We start from the raw sequence: 15783 nt of genomic DNA on the forward strand, positions 1-15783 counted from the left end.
GTACAGACAGTTTTGGGTGTCAGCCGATCTGATGACCCTAGTCTCAACCTTCAACATAGGCGTGTAAACTTCAACAAGCCTTTATTCAGAATCTTATGAGCTGATAAGAGAGGCATAAAATTCTTTTAACATGCAGAAACCCACATAGAGAAAGGGAAGGAATGTGTGGTGGGCTTGTATATTGTCCACATCATTGAATCTCTTCCCCCCCCCTCCCCTCAGCATTTTCCTCAGCTGGCTGGGCCCAGGAAGCATACTTTTTTTCAGGTCAGATACAGGCAGTCCTCGACTTACAACCCTTTCGTCTAGTGACTGTTTTATGAAGTTACAACGGCACCGAAGAAAGCGACAAACTGTTTTCCACACACTGACGGCCGTTGCAACATCTCTATGGTCACATGATTAAAATTCAGACAACTGGCGTACGTCTATGGAGGTTGTTGCAAGACGGGGGTCTTGGGCGACCTTCCAACGAGCAAAGTCAACGGGGAAGCCGGATTCGCTTAACTTAAAACCGCAGCGATTCGCTTAACCAAGCTGTGGCAACAAAAGTCGTAAAACGGGGGCAAAAACGTAGGCCGTCTCGCTTAGCAACAGGAAACGCTGCGCTCATCGTGCTCCTTACGGTCGACCTGTTAAGTTTTGGAAGTTGGGGCGGTGGTCTCGGTGGTGGTTCGCATAAACCGCGATTGGATCTTCAGACGGGCTTTGTACGTCGCGCAACTCCAGGTTGCCCGGATTCTTTCATGTCCAAGCGGGCTGGGCGGCCCAGAAAAAGTATTGTTTCGAGTCACCTGTTCGTGTGAACCTGGCTCCAACTCAACTCTGGAAGTTTTTAAGAAGAGGTTAGATCACAGTTTGTCTGAAGCGGTGTAGGCACAGGAGTGGGCAAATGTGGCCCTTTTACAACCTGTGGACTTCAACTCCCAGAATTCCTGAGCCAGCCAAGCTGGCTCAGGAATTCTGGGAGTTGAAGTCCACAGGTTGTAAAAGGGCCACATTTGCCCACCCCTAGTGTAGGGCTTCCTGTGTAAAGCAGGGGGTTGGACTAGAAGACCTCCAAGGTCCCTTCCAACTCTTGTTATTCTATTCATCTCCCCCCAGTTCTGCTTTTCTGCAGCTTGTTCTGTTTTTCACCTCTCCCCCTCGCGTGTGTGTGTGTGTGTGTCCTCTTGTGCCCCCCCCAGCCTTGCCCTCGCCCCCCCTTTTTCTTCACCACCCCGGAGTTGCTCTCCTCCTGCAGCCCCCTCCTTCCTTCCCACGTTGCCCCCCCCACACACCTTTTTATTTTTGCTGTCACGCGCCCTCCTCCCCCCACCGGCCCCCCCTTTCACCTTAGCCACCTCCCTCTCTCTCTCTCTCTCTCCTCTTCCCCCCCCCTTCTTTCAGGCGTCATCTTTCCCTCGCCCATTCCTTCTCCTCCTCCTTTTCTCTCCCCCCCCCTTTTCCCGGGCGTGGTCTCTCCCTCTCCCAGGAGTTCTGACGAGAGAGCGAGCGAGCCTGAGGCGGTAGAGTAGAAAAGACGAAAGTAGGGGGGGGTGTTGGAAGAAAGGGAGAAAGAGCTTGGAGTAAACCGCAAGCCAATAGGCTTCTCTTTGTCCCCGTGACCCGCTCTTGTTTTTGCATATGACTGACATTCCAGCGGCGGCCAATGGGAGGCCGCCTGGTTGCGCGCGTGTGGCGGAGAGGGAGGGAGGGGGGGAAAAAAAAAAAAAGAGAGAGAAAGACCGTGGAGGGGTTGGGTGGGGTGGAGGGAAAGCTTCATTTGCATGTGAATGACCCGGCGTTGGAGGCAGCCAATAGCCTGCCGAGGGCTAATTGGGCATGCGTGACGGGGCTGGCGGTGCGCGCGCCCTAGTGTGTATCTGTGTGTGTGTGTGTGTGAGAGGGAGGGGTGAGGGTTCGGGCGGGGGGGGGGAGGCCGCCCTTGTTCGTAACCCAGAGCGGCGGGGAAAAGAGGAGGAGGAGGAGGAGGAAGAAGGAAGGCGGGAGAAGGCAGTGAATGGTGTTTGGTTACAACCGGAGGGGACGGCGCGACAGGCGGAGCGGCAGCGACAGCCTCCTCTCCTCCTCCTCCTCCTCCCTTCTCCCTTCTCTCTTCTACCCCCCCCTCCCTCCGCGACCAGCAACCGCCCGCCTGTCGCCGACAGCCCAAGCGAGAAGAGGAAGCGGAGGGGCGGCGGCGGCGGGACGGAACAGCCGGACAACTTGGAACCCTCGCCCTCCGCCCCCCTCCCCTCGCTCTCTCTCGCCCCCCGCCCCCCCGCGCGCGCTTTCCTCCCTTTCCCCTGCGCGCGCCCTTTAATCCTGCCCGGCTACGGTCGCTGCTGCTGCTGCTGCTGCTGTTGGCGGGGGACGGAACAGGCGGACCGGCGGCTCTTCCCTCTGCCGTTGCTTTTCTACTACCCCCCCCCGTCCCTTTCCCCCACTTTCTTCTTTTCTTTCCTGGGGAGGAGGAGGAGGAGGAGGAAGGGGGGGCGGACCCTTTTCGCGGTGGACGAAGAGGGAAAGGGGTTTCTTCCCCCACACCCCCCACCCGCTGGACGGTCCTTTTGCACAGCTCGGTGTGTCCTCCCGCCCCCCCCCGCCCCCCTTTCTGACCTTTGGAAAACTTGGGGGTTGCCTGTGCACGCACACACCTTCCTCGTCCTGCACACCCACACCCCTCGCACAACCCACCCACCTGGCCTCTTTCTTCATCTCCTTTCCTCCCCTCCCTCCCTCCCTCACCCCCCCCCCACAATATGCCTTCTGACTTGGCCCCTGCTGCCCGCCAGGCTGAGACCCAGAGGTGCTCCACCTGCCAGGAGGATCTGAACAGGCCGTAGGAGGAGAAGAAGAAGAAGACAGTTGCCCCTCTTGCTGTTTTATTGCATGGTGATGATGATGGTGGTGGTGGTTGATCTTTAGAAAGGTGGACTGGACCTCCAACCGGCCTGCTTTCCGCATGGATCCAGATAAAGCGTGCCCCTGGTCCCGAGGAGGAGGAGTACCGGCCTGCTGACCTCGCCACACACCTTTCAAACCTACATCCGAAGCGGATTTGCCTGGGCCACACCTCCTCCTCCTCATTTCTGGGGAGGGAGAGTGGGGAGAATGGTCTCCAGACAGGTTCGCTGAGAGACCTCAGTCGTCTTGCGCCTTGGCGATGTTCTCCACAGAAAGACCCCCGGCAACGTTGCCCCCTTTGCCATCCAGGGGGTTAGGCATGTTCGGTTAGTGCCTTGTGGGGTATATATATATGTCTGTCTGTGTGTGTGTGTGTGTGCATGGAGAGAGCGAGAGGGGCAGGGCGATCCCTGGGTTGAGATGCATCCCATTGAAATGCTCAGTGGTGTGATGTGAAGGTGATAAGAGCCCCCTTGCCCCAAAAGGGATAACCTTTAACCTTGGTTGTATCAGGTCCTGGCTTGCCTGCTGTTTAATCTCGTGCTCATTGGGGTTTGAGTTCCGTGCAGTAGAAGAAGTGGGAATTAGCCTCAAAATATCCTAGTCTTAATAAACATACAGTGAGATTCCCATCTTTTCTAATTCATCCGTTCAGTACAAGATGCGAGCCTTGGATGTAAGGTTTGGGCTTATTTTTGCTGTCCCATGATGGATCTTGGGATCCTGTTACCCAGAAATTTCCCAGTTTAAATTTTTTTTTTGTTTGGAGTGGAGATGTGATTTAACAGAAGTTATTAAATTCCAGTGGGTGGGGTGGGGGGGGGAATGCTGTTAAAAGCGCAGTGGGGGAACTAAAGTGACAGCTCTGTTTGTGCACATGGCCATTCATAGTCTGGCCTCATGGATGTGATGAGAAGTGGCAGGGCAGTTCGTTTACGTGCGGTATTAGATATTGTTTCTCTCTCTATAGAAGCAGACGTGTCCGTAGACTGCACGATATAGTTAACGATTATATAATTTGTGACACGAGTGGGATTTGAATCCACATTTTTTAGACCATTGCTTTGTGTGAAGACAGCATTTGTAAACTTAAGGCAGTTGTTCCAGGTGACCAGATGTGGAAGATGGCGTTTACGGTACACCAGGACTCTTAAATCTTGTATTCAACTTGTATAGCTTCAAACTACTACTCCTGTGTGCAGTTATTTCTCTTTTTTTTGGTCACGTGTTTTTGGTAGTTTTTTCTTCACTTGATGTGGCTTCAATCTTGGAAGCTGAATCTTTTACTTCTTTGCTTGGGGTGGGGCTAATGCTAGGACTCCTGATAGCCTCTGGTTGTTATATTTAAGATCCTTGTTTCTTGTTTTGCGGTGGGTGGGTGTTTTTAATGTTTCTGGTCCTTGTTTCTACTCTCCTCCTTCCTTCCCCCTTTAATCCTTCCTCCTCCTCCTGCATAGGGATGTGGTCACCAGCGGAGGACAGGAAGCGACTGAGCCAGCGCTTCCCGGCAGAGTCCGACCACGATGCACTCAGTGCTTTTAATAATTGAGTTAACTTTACACGCAAGTGCAGGGGGGGGGAGGAGGAGAGGGGAAGCAATGTAGCTGATCCATTAAGGACTACAAGGAAGGGAAGAGGAAGGATGGGGAAAGAGGTATTTTGTTCGACAGGTAATGCGTCCCCTGTTGGAGCAGGTCTGCTTCATTCTCTCCCCCCCCCCAATATTTAATCACTAATGGCAAAGTTTTAGTTTTCAGCAAGTACTTCAAAGGGGTTTTAACCCCCCCCCCCAGGAAACAAATTGCAGATGCAAATCTGTAGCAAAGGTGATCTAAGTCCCTTCAGCCGTCAAGCTGCTTACTAGTATATCTCAATCCCTGGCAGCAGCAAATTAAGGAATCATCTGCCCCATTATCTCTTTCGGGATCTTTTGAATGGGGATGCCAAGACATGGGCCTTCTTTACGCATGCAAACCCGGTTTGCGTTTGTTTCCTAACCTTCCCCGTTAACTGAAATGCTAAGGACAGAGGTGTTCTTGTGCTGGGGAGGCCTTTAACCCTTCCAACGCTCCCTTTTACAACCCTGTAATCCCTAACCCTCCAACACTCTTGTTGTTGATTCAGTCATTTGTGTCCGATTGGCAGTCTCTGGGAATTGGACACCCTTCACTCCCTAGAGCACTGTTTCTCAACCTTGGTAGCTTGAAGATGGGTGGACTTCAACTCCCAGAATCCCCCAGCCAGCAGCGCTGGCTGGGGGTTTCTGGGAGTTGAAGTCCACCCATCTTCAAGCTTCCAAGGTTGAGAAACACTGCCCTAGAGTGTAGCTAAAACGTGATTGTTTCAGGGTTGCTGAATCTTCCTTTATCCAGCTCTGGATGTTCCTTGCAACACTGTGTTATCCTGCGGTGGGATGATTGATACCAGTTGTGGCTCCTGCCCATCCTACTGAACGCTCTTATTGCTTTTGATGATTGAAAGTCCATATGGCTGATCTGCACAGGCTACACTACAATCAGTGTTGGGTTAAGAGTTGGGGGTTTTTTTTTTTGGTAAACATGACAGTCATGGTCTGTTGGCTGGATGCAAAACTCTGGTCCGTTCACACCTGTTGCTGTGTTAAGCTATGATTTCACAGTTATAGTACAGGTAGTCCTCGACTTAATGACCACAACGGAGCCCAAAGTTTCAGTTGTTAACATGAGATATTTGTTAAGTGAGTTTTGTCCCATTTTACGACCTTTCTAGCCACAGTTGCTAAGTGAACCACTGCCGTCGCTAACTTAGAAACACGTTGGTTGAGTGAATCTGGCTTCCCCATTGACTTTGCTTGCAGTCAGAAAGTCGCAAAAGGGGATCCCATCACCCCTTTTGGACACAGCAACGGTCATAAGATATGAACCAAGTGGCCAAGCATCTGAGTTTTTGATCACTTGACCACGGGGGGATGCAGCAGAGGCCGTAACTGTGAAAAAAGGGTCACAAGTTCCGTTGTAACTTTGAACGGTCACTTAAATGAATTGTAAGTCTGTATTGACAAGGGAATGTCGCTTATTGGCAATTAGAGTTCGTTGTGAAATGTGGTTTTGAGGATGTTGTAACTTTGTGTGTGTGTGTGTGTATTCAGGCCTGTCTTATTTGTCCCTTTGTCTTGGCCTTTTCCTGGAGACCCCAAGAAGGAAGTATTGCTCAGCTTGATATGGGGGTAGCAGGAAGCGATGGGAGGGCAGGAGAATTTGCAAGTGCACCACAAAGTTCTTCATTTCGGCTCTAAATTGCCTGCAAGTAGGACCTGACCACCTCTGTCTACACAAAAGGAGCCCCCTCCCCAATCCCCGAAACCCCTGTATACAGCCTGGGTTGTGTTTGGCTATCTGTGCCCTGCACCGCTTGAGCTCTTGAGGATGCTCCCAAGCTTTCTAGTTGGGTGGAAGCCAAACGGCTTGGCTGCCCCAAGTGAGCGTGGGAGTCTGAGCAAGCGGGGCCCCTCAGCCTCTCCCTCCCCTTCCCCTCCTGCAGCTGTAAAATTCCTTTGCCTGGCTTCCAGCTGGGAAGGGCGGAGGACAGCCATGGTTGCTTCCTGGCAGGCGGAGAAGAAAATCTCTCCCCCCCCCCGGGCCCCTTCCTCGGGGGGACTCGAGTGACTAACCAGTGATAAGGCATGGCACAAACGGTGACTAGCAGGACCGAAAATTGTAGAGGGAAAAACAAGGCATCTCTGCCAGAGAAAGGGAGGGAACTTTTAAAGGGAAGGGAAAGCAGCGTAGTCCGAGTTCCCTAGTAACCCAACTCTCATCAATTCTGGGCTCCTGTTCTTTGCCATGCAATTGAACCTCACTCTGTTTTTATTCTTTTCTTTTCTTTTTTTTTCGAATTACCGGACTGAGTTGGCTGATGAAACATTTTGTGTGTGTGTGTTTTTTTTTTCTCCCCACCTCCTTCCAGTGTGGACAAATGTGGAGCCTCGATCTGTGGCCGTGTTCCCATGGCACTCACTAGTGCCCTTCCTGGCGCCAAGCCAGCCAGATTCCTCCGTGCAGCCCAGTGAAGGCCAGCAGCCCGTCAGTCATCCGTCCACATCCAATCAGAACAAAGGTAAGGTGGGCCAAGGGGAAAAAAGAGAGCGTATGCACCGATTTCCTTCTAAAGCAGGGGTCTCCAAACCTGGCAACTCGGAAGACTTGCAGACTTCAACTCCCAGAATTCCTCAGCCAGCCATTGCTGCTGAGGAATTCTGGGAGCTGAAGTCCACAAGTTGCCAAGTTTGGAGAGCCCTGCCCTAAAGTCTTTGGGTAGGAGAACTGCTGCTGAAGAGACACTCTGGGAGTGAAGTGATGCCTTTGCTTGCACAAATAAGTAAGGCAAACTTTGTGATAACTCATCCCTGTAGAAACAGCCCCCTGATTCCAACCTTGGCGTTTATGTTTTCAGAACCTCCCGAATCGGCTGCTGTGGCCCACGAACTCCCCGGGTTGTCTTCAGAGGCCGATAGTGCAGGGAGGCCAACCCCCTCGCACCCCGACAGTCCCACTCCAGTTGCCCAACCTTCTACGGTGATCCCAGGAGGAAGCGGAGTTCCATCTCAGCATGATGATGACCTCCCAGGACACCCGCGCCTAGACAGCGAGACGGAGAGCGACCATGACGACGCGTGAGTATATACCCCTGTTTTGGGTGGTTATATCTCTCATTAGGCTGCTCGGACAACCCACCATACCCTTCGTAGCGGCGCTTCCTCCTGTTTGATGATGTGGCAGCCTTTCGCACAGTTCGCGTTTTGCACAGCGATCCTTTGCTGCTGGATTCCGGGAGGGTTGCTGGTTGTGATTTGAAGCATAGTGGGAATTGGACGTGCAGCTGGAGGCAACCCCTTGAGGGAATGAAATTGAGCCACGCCTAGGAGAGAACATCTTGGGAAGGAACTCACAGGGAAATAGAAGCAGGAGTGAATGGAGGGTGTGGCCAAAAAAAGCCCAGATGCTAGTTGTGGCAGAGAGATTGACACCTTCCCCACCTCTTTTTCGTATGTGGGAAGGAAGGGAAGACGGAAGGAAGGACAGAAGGGAAGGAGGGATGGAGGGAAGGAAGGAAGGAAGCGGGGAAGGGAAGGAAGGAAGGAAGGAAGGACAGGAGGGACGGAGGGAAGGAAGGAAGGAAGGAAGGGGTGTGGTGCCCAGAAGTGTTGAAACTGCTGGGAGGTCTCTGGGATAGGTGGCAAGAAATGGGGATGCTTCCTTTGGGCCTTCACCTGATGTTTTCATACCTAGGTTCCTATCCATTTCATCTTCTGAGATCTCAATCCCACTACTGCCAGGCAAGCGGCGCACCCAATCCCTGAGCGCACTGCCGAAAGAGCGCGATTCCTCTTCCGAGAAGGATGGTCGCAGTCCAAACAAGGTGGGGGGGCTTTTTTCTTTTTTCCCCTCCCCCCCTTCTCCTTTCCATCTCCTTAACCCACTTTTGTAGGAACTATTCCAGGAGGGAAAATTTTTTAAAAAAAGACTCTTCGGCCACCCCGTTGCTTTTACTTGCGAAAACGTTCTACCCAAATTCATTTTGTTCTGCCTTGGGGTAACGTAACTGTGGCTCTTTTTCTCTTACATTCCGTCTCTTCTCTTCTTTTTTGGTAGAGAGAAAAGGATCACATTCGGCGGCCCATGAACGCTTTCATGATATTCAGTAAGCGACACCGGGCCCTGGTGCACCAACGGCACCCCAACCAAGACAACCGTACCGTCAGCAAGATCCTGGGCGAGTGGTGGTACGCTTTGGGGCCCAAGGAGAAGCAGAAGTATCACGACTTGGCCTTCCAGGTAAAGCCTCGTACAGCGCCTTGGTCAGAAAGTGAGGTCAAGGGTCCGAGCTCTGCTCAGGCGTGCCACTGTCTTATTAGCTCAGCTGGCACAGCTGGCGTAATTCAGGATCAGCGTTGTCCGGTGTTCCGCCTCTTGAGAAGTGACTGCAGCCCATTTCCAAGTAAGGGAGGAAATATGATGACAGCTCGGATTGAAATGAATCATCCAATATGGGCATTTCAGCAGAACTTTTCAGTTCCCAGAAAATCCTGGCTTTTGTGCAATTTTAAAAGATGAGCTTTATCTCCGGTGGCAACCACGATGAGAGTGTAGACGAAGCTTAAGTGAAATCTCAGAATTGGCCAGAGAAAAGATCTCCAACGCTGGCCAGCAGGCCGTCATTGTCTTAAGACAGATTTAGATAGGAAACTGGCTTCAAACTCGGTGAAGCTGTGCAGATTGATGGGAATTACGCAGATATACAGGGGCTGTGGTTTCACAGCAGTTGAGAATCTTCCACAGTGTGGAATCTTTGCAGCGGGAGCAATGACTGGTTCCAGCTGAGCCCTCAACATCTGGATCCTCTCTGCTTGCAGTCTCTCTCATTCTCCCCCATCTTCCTCTCAGTCCTCACTGTTTTCTTCCCTCATCTTCTCCCCCCACCCACCCCCAAAAGGTGAAAGAAGCCCATTTTAAAGCACACCCCGACTGGAAGTGGTGTAACAAAGATCGGAAGAAGTCTAGTTCGGATATAAAATCTGCCGGGCCAGGCGGTTGCCCCAAAGAGATGCGTGAACGTAGCATGTCAGAGACAGGTACTTTTACTTTACATCAGAGGTCTTCAAACTTGGCAGCTTGAAGACTTGTGGACTTCAACTCCCAGAATTCTGGGAGTTGAAGTCCACAAGTCTTAAAACTGCCAAGTTTGAAGACGTCTGCTTTACATGGAGGTGAGCTCCTTTCATGTCACCAGCTGCCCCTGGTGGGGCTCCTCTAGATTTTTCTTACTTTTTTCCTCTTCCTTTTTTTTTTTTCCCTTTCTTTCCTTTCATCAGTTGCTTCTGAAATGCTGTTGGGCCCAGACGTCAAAGCAGGTGTCATGGGATCCGGGCATTGCCATGGGGAGCGAATCCTGCCCTCAGCCTCTGATGCTCAGCGTCCACGGGCCTTTTCCCACAGCGGTGTGCATGGCATGGACAGTGACCGGGATAATCAGGTGTTGCAAGAGCTTACCCAGGTAAGTCAGCACAAGGAACCACAGGGCAACGGGAATCGAAGAAGCTTATTATGGGATGGTTGGGCTGTGCTTGTCCTTAGAATTCAGGAGGCTTTGGGTCAACATGGAGGGTAATGTTGCTGTTTGCAAATACTGTGACTTCTGTCTCAGTTGGAAAAGTATTTGGTGGCCAGAGCAGAGCGTCCTTAAGTTTTTGGAAATTGTGAGATCTACAGTGGGTGGAACAATGACATAAAGAAAGTGGAGCTACACAATACACACATATGGTTGAGATTTATTTCCTAGATATTCTAGACTGGCCTACTCTTCTCTTTTATTTATTATTTATTTATTTATTTATTAGTTTGATTTATATGCCGCCCTTTTCCGGAGACTAAGGGCGGCTTACAATGCGTTAAGCAATAGCCTTCATACTTTTGTATATACCTGCTTAGTACGGCTTTCGGCCCCCCCTAAGCGGTGTTCTTTTTTATACAAAGTCAGCTTATTGCCCCCACAATCCAGGTCCTCATTTTACCTACCTCAAAAGGATGGAAGGCTGAGTCAACCTTGAGCCTGGTGAGATTTGAACTTGCAGTAATTGCAGGCAGCTGGCAGCTAAGTACTACTTTAACAGCACTTAGTCCACTGCGCCACCAAGGCTCTTTTAACCTCATTGATTAAACCTAATGTGATTGGAGGGTTTTGTGGAGGCTCAGCAAAAGAGTTTGAAGGATGCAGGCTATCTTGGAATGTCAGGTTGTCCATCACAATTTAAGATTTATGTCCATCTGCGGGTCGCCCATTATGTCCTTCGATTGCATCCTCTCTCCTGCATCCCTCTCTCTCTCTCTCTCTCTCTCTCTCTCTCTCTCTCTCTCTCTCTCTCTCTCTCTCTCTCTCTCTCTCATTCTCATACACATAATATGAAATGGCAGAAATGCAGCACAGAGTTGGTACGCTAAACAACACAAGAAAGGTGGAGCTTCTAACTTCTGTTAACGTCATCTGATCAACTGCACTTTTTCGTTTCCTTCAGCCAGTTGTCGGAGCAGCTGGTCTCGGAGGGCCTCACAGGTGCCAAGCCATGAAGGCCTTCCTAAGCCACAACCAGGAACTTGAATTGTACCTGGAAACGAATTAGCAGCCCTTTACAGAGCTTGGCATATCGGTGTTCTGTGTGCCCACTGCAAACCCCCCCCCCCAAGATTTTGCCTTCAACAACCATTAGAAGTTGCCTCTCCATGTCTTTTAACCGCTGACTCTCTTGGTCTTTCAGATTTGCTCGGGACAGTCTCCGTATGCCAGCGGGAAGGGTCAGTATGGGGGGCTGGGCCCCTCAGGGTCCCCCTTTGCAACCCCAGGCGAGGGTCCCCGTCATTCCCTGCACCCACATTCCTCCCGTGCCTCTCGTTCTCAACGCACAACCAGTGAGGACATGACCAGCGACGAGGAGCGCATGGTGATCTGTGAGGAGGAAGGGGACGATGACGTCATTGGTGAGGACCCCATACCCGAACTGCTCCTGGGCTTTTTACAGCATAGACCACTTTTTGGCACTGAATGCCGAAACGGGAGCGCTTGCCGGGGGGGGGTGTGTGCAGGAGCGCTGGAAACCGGAAGAGCAGCTCCCTGGCGTGCATGCGCACGCTGGGAAGCTGAGCTTCCGGTTTCCTGTGTGCGCATGTGCGCCGGTCACCTGGTCTTCCAGTTTCTGCTGGCATGCAAGCTCAGCTTCCCAGCGCACCAGGGAACTGCTCTTCCTGTTTCCATTGCTCCCGGACACGCAAAGACCAGCTGGCCGGAACCCAGAAGAGCAACGGGTGATGGCTGGTGTGCCCAGAGAAATGGCTCTGTGTGCCACTTCTGGCATGTGTGCCACAGGTTCACCATCGCTGGCATAGACTTTTGACCTTAAATCAGAAGTCAGGTGGTTTTCTCATGCAGCTCAAGGAGAGTCTTCCAGAAACAAACAGAAGCCAGCAACATTTTGAGAGAGGTTTTCAGTCGTTTTAAGAAACACGCCTTAAATATTTCTTAAATGCCCCTTAAATTCCCCATACGCAATACAGGTAGTCTACAACTTATGACTGCTCAGTTAGCAACTGAAGTTACGAAAGATCCCCAAAAAGGCTACCACCCAGATTCAAAGAATTAGGTAGCTACAATTTATAATGTTTTATTTTTACCAGAAATTAGCGCTTATTTCTGGGTTTTGGCAAACACCCCCCCACAAAACGCCATTGTGAATGATGGGTTTGCTTAGCAACCATGAATTCACTTAACCACCGTGTTGATTCATTTAATAACCACTGCAAAAAATGTCATCAAATTGGGTCGATCGTGTGATGAATCCACTTAACAACCGACGTGATTTGCGATTTATTACGGTCGTAAATGAAGGACTATTTTCATCCAAAGATTTAACTGTCCCCTTTACTTTTTACCCTTTCTGATGAGGCTCTGAGGGCAATTAAAGGGGTGGTCAATTAAAGGGATTCTGAGGGCCCCAATCAATTGGCCTGCTTTATATTATGAATAGCTGATTTCTGAAAAAATTGCTCTCCAGAAGCTAAAAAATTAACTCTGCCAAGTAGAGACGTACATAGGATGAGATAAGGGAGAGATGTGAAATAAATACTTGTGGATAGAAGATGTTAGCGCACCTTGGATTGCCTTGACTACATAGTTTGACATTTACCAACGATAGCTAGAAATTAAAAGGCGCTTCTTTTTTTAGCAGCAAGATCATCTCTGAGAAACATTTTTAACTTGTTAATACTGACCCAAACTTAATTCCAGGACTGTAATGCATGAGCCACTTTCCTTTTAAATTGGGATTTAGAATAGAATTACCCTGTTTCCCTCAAAATAAGACATCCCCTGATAATAAGCCCAATTGGGCTTTTGAGCACATGGCAATAAGGCCAAGCATTTATTTCAGTGTTCAAAAAAATATAAGACAGGTTCTTATTTTTGGGGAAACATGTTAGAATAGAATTAGGAATAGGAATAGGAATAGGAATAGGATAGGAATAGACAGACAGAACAGAACAGAACAGAATAGAATTCTTTATTGGCCAAGTGTGATTGGACACACAAGGAATTTGTCTCCCGTGCATAAGCTCTCAGTGTACATAAGGAGAATAAATTACATTCATCAAGAATAAAAAGATACAACACTTAGTGATAATCAAGGTTACTAATAAGCTATCAAATTGTACTAGGAAGCAAGTAAAACCAATATAAATTGAAAGATACAAGCAACATGGTTATAGTAATAAGTGGGAAGAGATAGACACTAGTAAGGAAGAGAATAATAATAATAATACTTTTAACAGCTGCCAGAATAAAATATAATAACCAGATTCCCTTAGGTGGAATCCGTTTTAGGAAATAGAAATTGGATATAAGGTAGAGCCTATTTTCATTATGAACAAAAAATAAGTGGTTCGGCAGCAGTGAAAATATTTTTTGTGGAGAAAATCCCAAAGTTCAGTCACTGTATGCCAAGAAATCCTGAAGAATCCTTGCTTGCCGGTGCCGAAAACAATGAGCTGTGCACCAGAGCTCAGGTTGTGTGAAAGCAATAAGACTGGGAGAACCCACAATTCCTGCTTAAAAGAAGATCTGATTGTATTCTTAGTAATCTTGATAATAATGGGTCTGAATGTCCTGTCCCAAAAGTGTTTTTTTTTTCCCTTCAAAAGGCAACTGGACTTTCTTAGACTAGAATATGGAGTGATAGAATCGGAAGGGACCTTGGGGAAGGGACCATCTAGTCCCACCCCCTCCTCAGGCAGGAATCCCTGTTCCATTTCAGACTGCAAGTGGCTGTCCCGTCTCTTCTTAAAAGCCTCCAGTGATGTTGTTCTTGTTTTCCTTGAAGATGTTTTGTTTCTCATCCAAGATGCTGAGAATGGAAAAATGTATATTCCTTGCAGTCATCTAGTCGTTGAAGGAAAAACAACAACAACAACAAAGTCCAGTTTGTCTTTTGAAATAAACACTTTAGGGACAACCATGACCTGGATGACTGAGAATCTCCACAGATGTCTGAATGCACTGTTTCAGAGCTAGGTGGTGGCCGGTTAGGAACCAGGCATTTCGGCCTACCATCTTCCCCTCTGCCTTTACAGTGGGTTTTTTGTGCCGTAGTTATTTGCCGACTGTCACCTTCATTGCCTGCATTTACTCAGTTCTTTGAGTACTCAGTTCAGCTGGGTATCCTGGACTTGGAATTCCTTCTTTAAAAAACTTTTCTCAGATTTCTAATACCGTGTTTCCCCGAAAATCCGATCTACCCCAAAAGCAAGTCCTAGCTTGATTTTTACACGTGCACCCAATATAAGCCCTACCCTCAAAATAAGCCCTAATTAAGACCCCACCCACTCCAGGGTGCATGGGTAAAAATTAAGCTAGGGTGAGAATGGGGTGGTGGTGGAGCTGCCCTACTATTTATCTTCGGACAGTTGCAACCAGGCCTTGCACATCTCAACTTCATCATTTCTTCTGCAGCCGGCAAGACTGTTCCTGAAGGCCTCTGTAGCTGATAACAGATCTCCGGATCGATCTGGAGCTCTGTTATCGGCTGCAGAGGCCTTCAGGAAAGTCTTGCTGGCCAAAGAAGTTCCTGAAAGCCTCTGATAGCGAAAAGGAGGCCGCAGGGGGGGGGGCTGACGTGCACAAGTGAGGTAAGTCAGTGGATGACATTCTTGCCCCCACCCCCGAAAATAAGACCTGGTGCCTTTTTTGGTGGCAAAAATATATATAAGACAGGGTCTTATTTTCGGGAAAACATGGTATGTGCACTGAACACACACGCTTCCCTTCCGAATCCCTGTTCCGTTGAGCTTGCCTTTGCAGTCAGCAGATCTGCAGATCTGCAGTAACACTATCTCCTGGCAGCCACCCTCTCTGCCTCACATCCTGGAGAGTTTTCATAGGGGAAGTGAGATGGGGAGACAGGATCTTGCTGACTCATTGCTTTCCTCCTGCAGCTGAAGACGGGTTCAATCCAGCTGACGTCGACTTGAAGTGCAAAGAACGAGTGACGGACAGCGATAGCGAAGGATCGTTAGGGGATGAATCTGACAGCAAGGTGTGTGAGTAGCAAGAGGCTGGTTAAGCACAAAAGCTTTTAAGTGCACTGATCAGTACAGAAATCTGTCCCAGTTCCTACCCCACCTGGCAGTTTGAAAGCATGCAAATGCAAGTAGATCAATAGGTACCACTTTGGTGGGAAAATAACAGGGACGTGAAAGGAGCCCCCCTTGGATGTTCCTGGGGCAATGATGATGTCGCTGGCTAATGCTTTCAACCCGGAAGCGCATTGGGAGATGAATGTAGTAGTAGTAGTACGGTAGTAGCAGCAGCTGCAGCAGTAGTAGTAATAATAGTAAAACAGAAATGGGGGGCAGGGGTCACAACTCAGTGGCATGAAAAGGCCATTCTGACTAGGGAGTTCTGTGTGAGCACCTATGTATCATGTTTGGAAACATTCACCTTACATTAACCCGTGTGCCGTTCTCGTGCATCTGATAGATTGAAGCTGGAGAAAATCTTGTCTCAATTCATCGTGATAGCACTAGCACTTAGATTTACATACCGCTTCACAATGCTTTACAGTCCTCTCTAAGTAGTTTACCAAGTCAGCATATGGCCCCCACAGCAATCTAGGTCCTCATTTTACCGACCTTGGAAGGATGGAAGGCTGAGTCAACCTTGAGCCAGTCAGAATCGAACTGCCGGTAGCCGGCAGTCAAGCAGAATTAGCTTGCAATACTCCATTCTAACCACTGCGCCACCATGTCTCTTGATGAGACTCAAGCTGGGACCCGATCCATTTCAAGGCTGGTCTTCGTTAGGCAGAACATCATGAGA

The 15783-nt window shown here is 49.3% G+C and overlaps 1 protein-coding gene across 4 annotated transcripts in view; it reads left to right on the forward strand.

Moving 5' to 3' along the window:
* The window catches only part of CIC (capicua transcriptional repressor), a 52134-nt gene that overhangs the window by 19167 nt on the left and 17184 nt on the right, over nucleotides 1–15783 (forward strand). For all 4 annotated transcript variants that reach the window (XM_087876862.1, XM_087876863.1, XM_060693863.2 and 1 more), the window contains exons 3-10: nucleotides 6835–6984; nucleotides 7321–7540; nucleotides 8157–8286; nucleotides 8520–8702; nucleotides 9361–9499; nucleotides 9740–9921; nucleotides 11180–11399; nucleotides 14901–15001. In XM_087876862.1, coding sequence (XP_087732988.1) covers nucleotides 6835–6984; nucleotides 7321–7540; nucleotides 8157–8286; nucleotides 8520–8702; nucleotides 9361–9499; nucleotides 9740–9921; nucleotides 11180–11399; nucleotides 14901–15001 — 1325 coding nt within the window. The remainder of the gene's footprint in view (nucleotides 1–6834; nucleotides 6985–7320; nucleotides 7541–8156; nucleotides 8287–8519; nucleotides 8703–9360; nucleotides 9500–9739; nucleotides 9922–11179; nucleotides 11400–14900; nucleotides 15002–15783) is intronic.

Source organism: Pantherophis guttatus, chromosome 10 (assembly GCF_059756535.1).
Source record: "Pantherophis guttatus breed Tessera chromosome 10, ASM5975653v1, whole genome shotgun sequence".
Classification (NCBI taxonomy): domain Eukaryota; kingdom Metazoa; phylum Chordata; class Lepidosauria; order Squamata; family Colubridae; genus Pantherophis; species Pantherophis guttatus.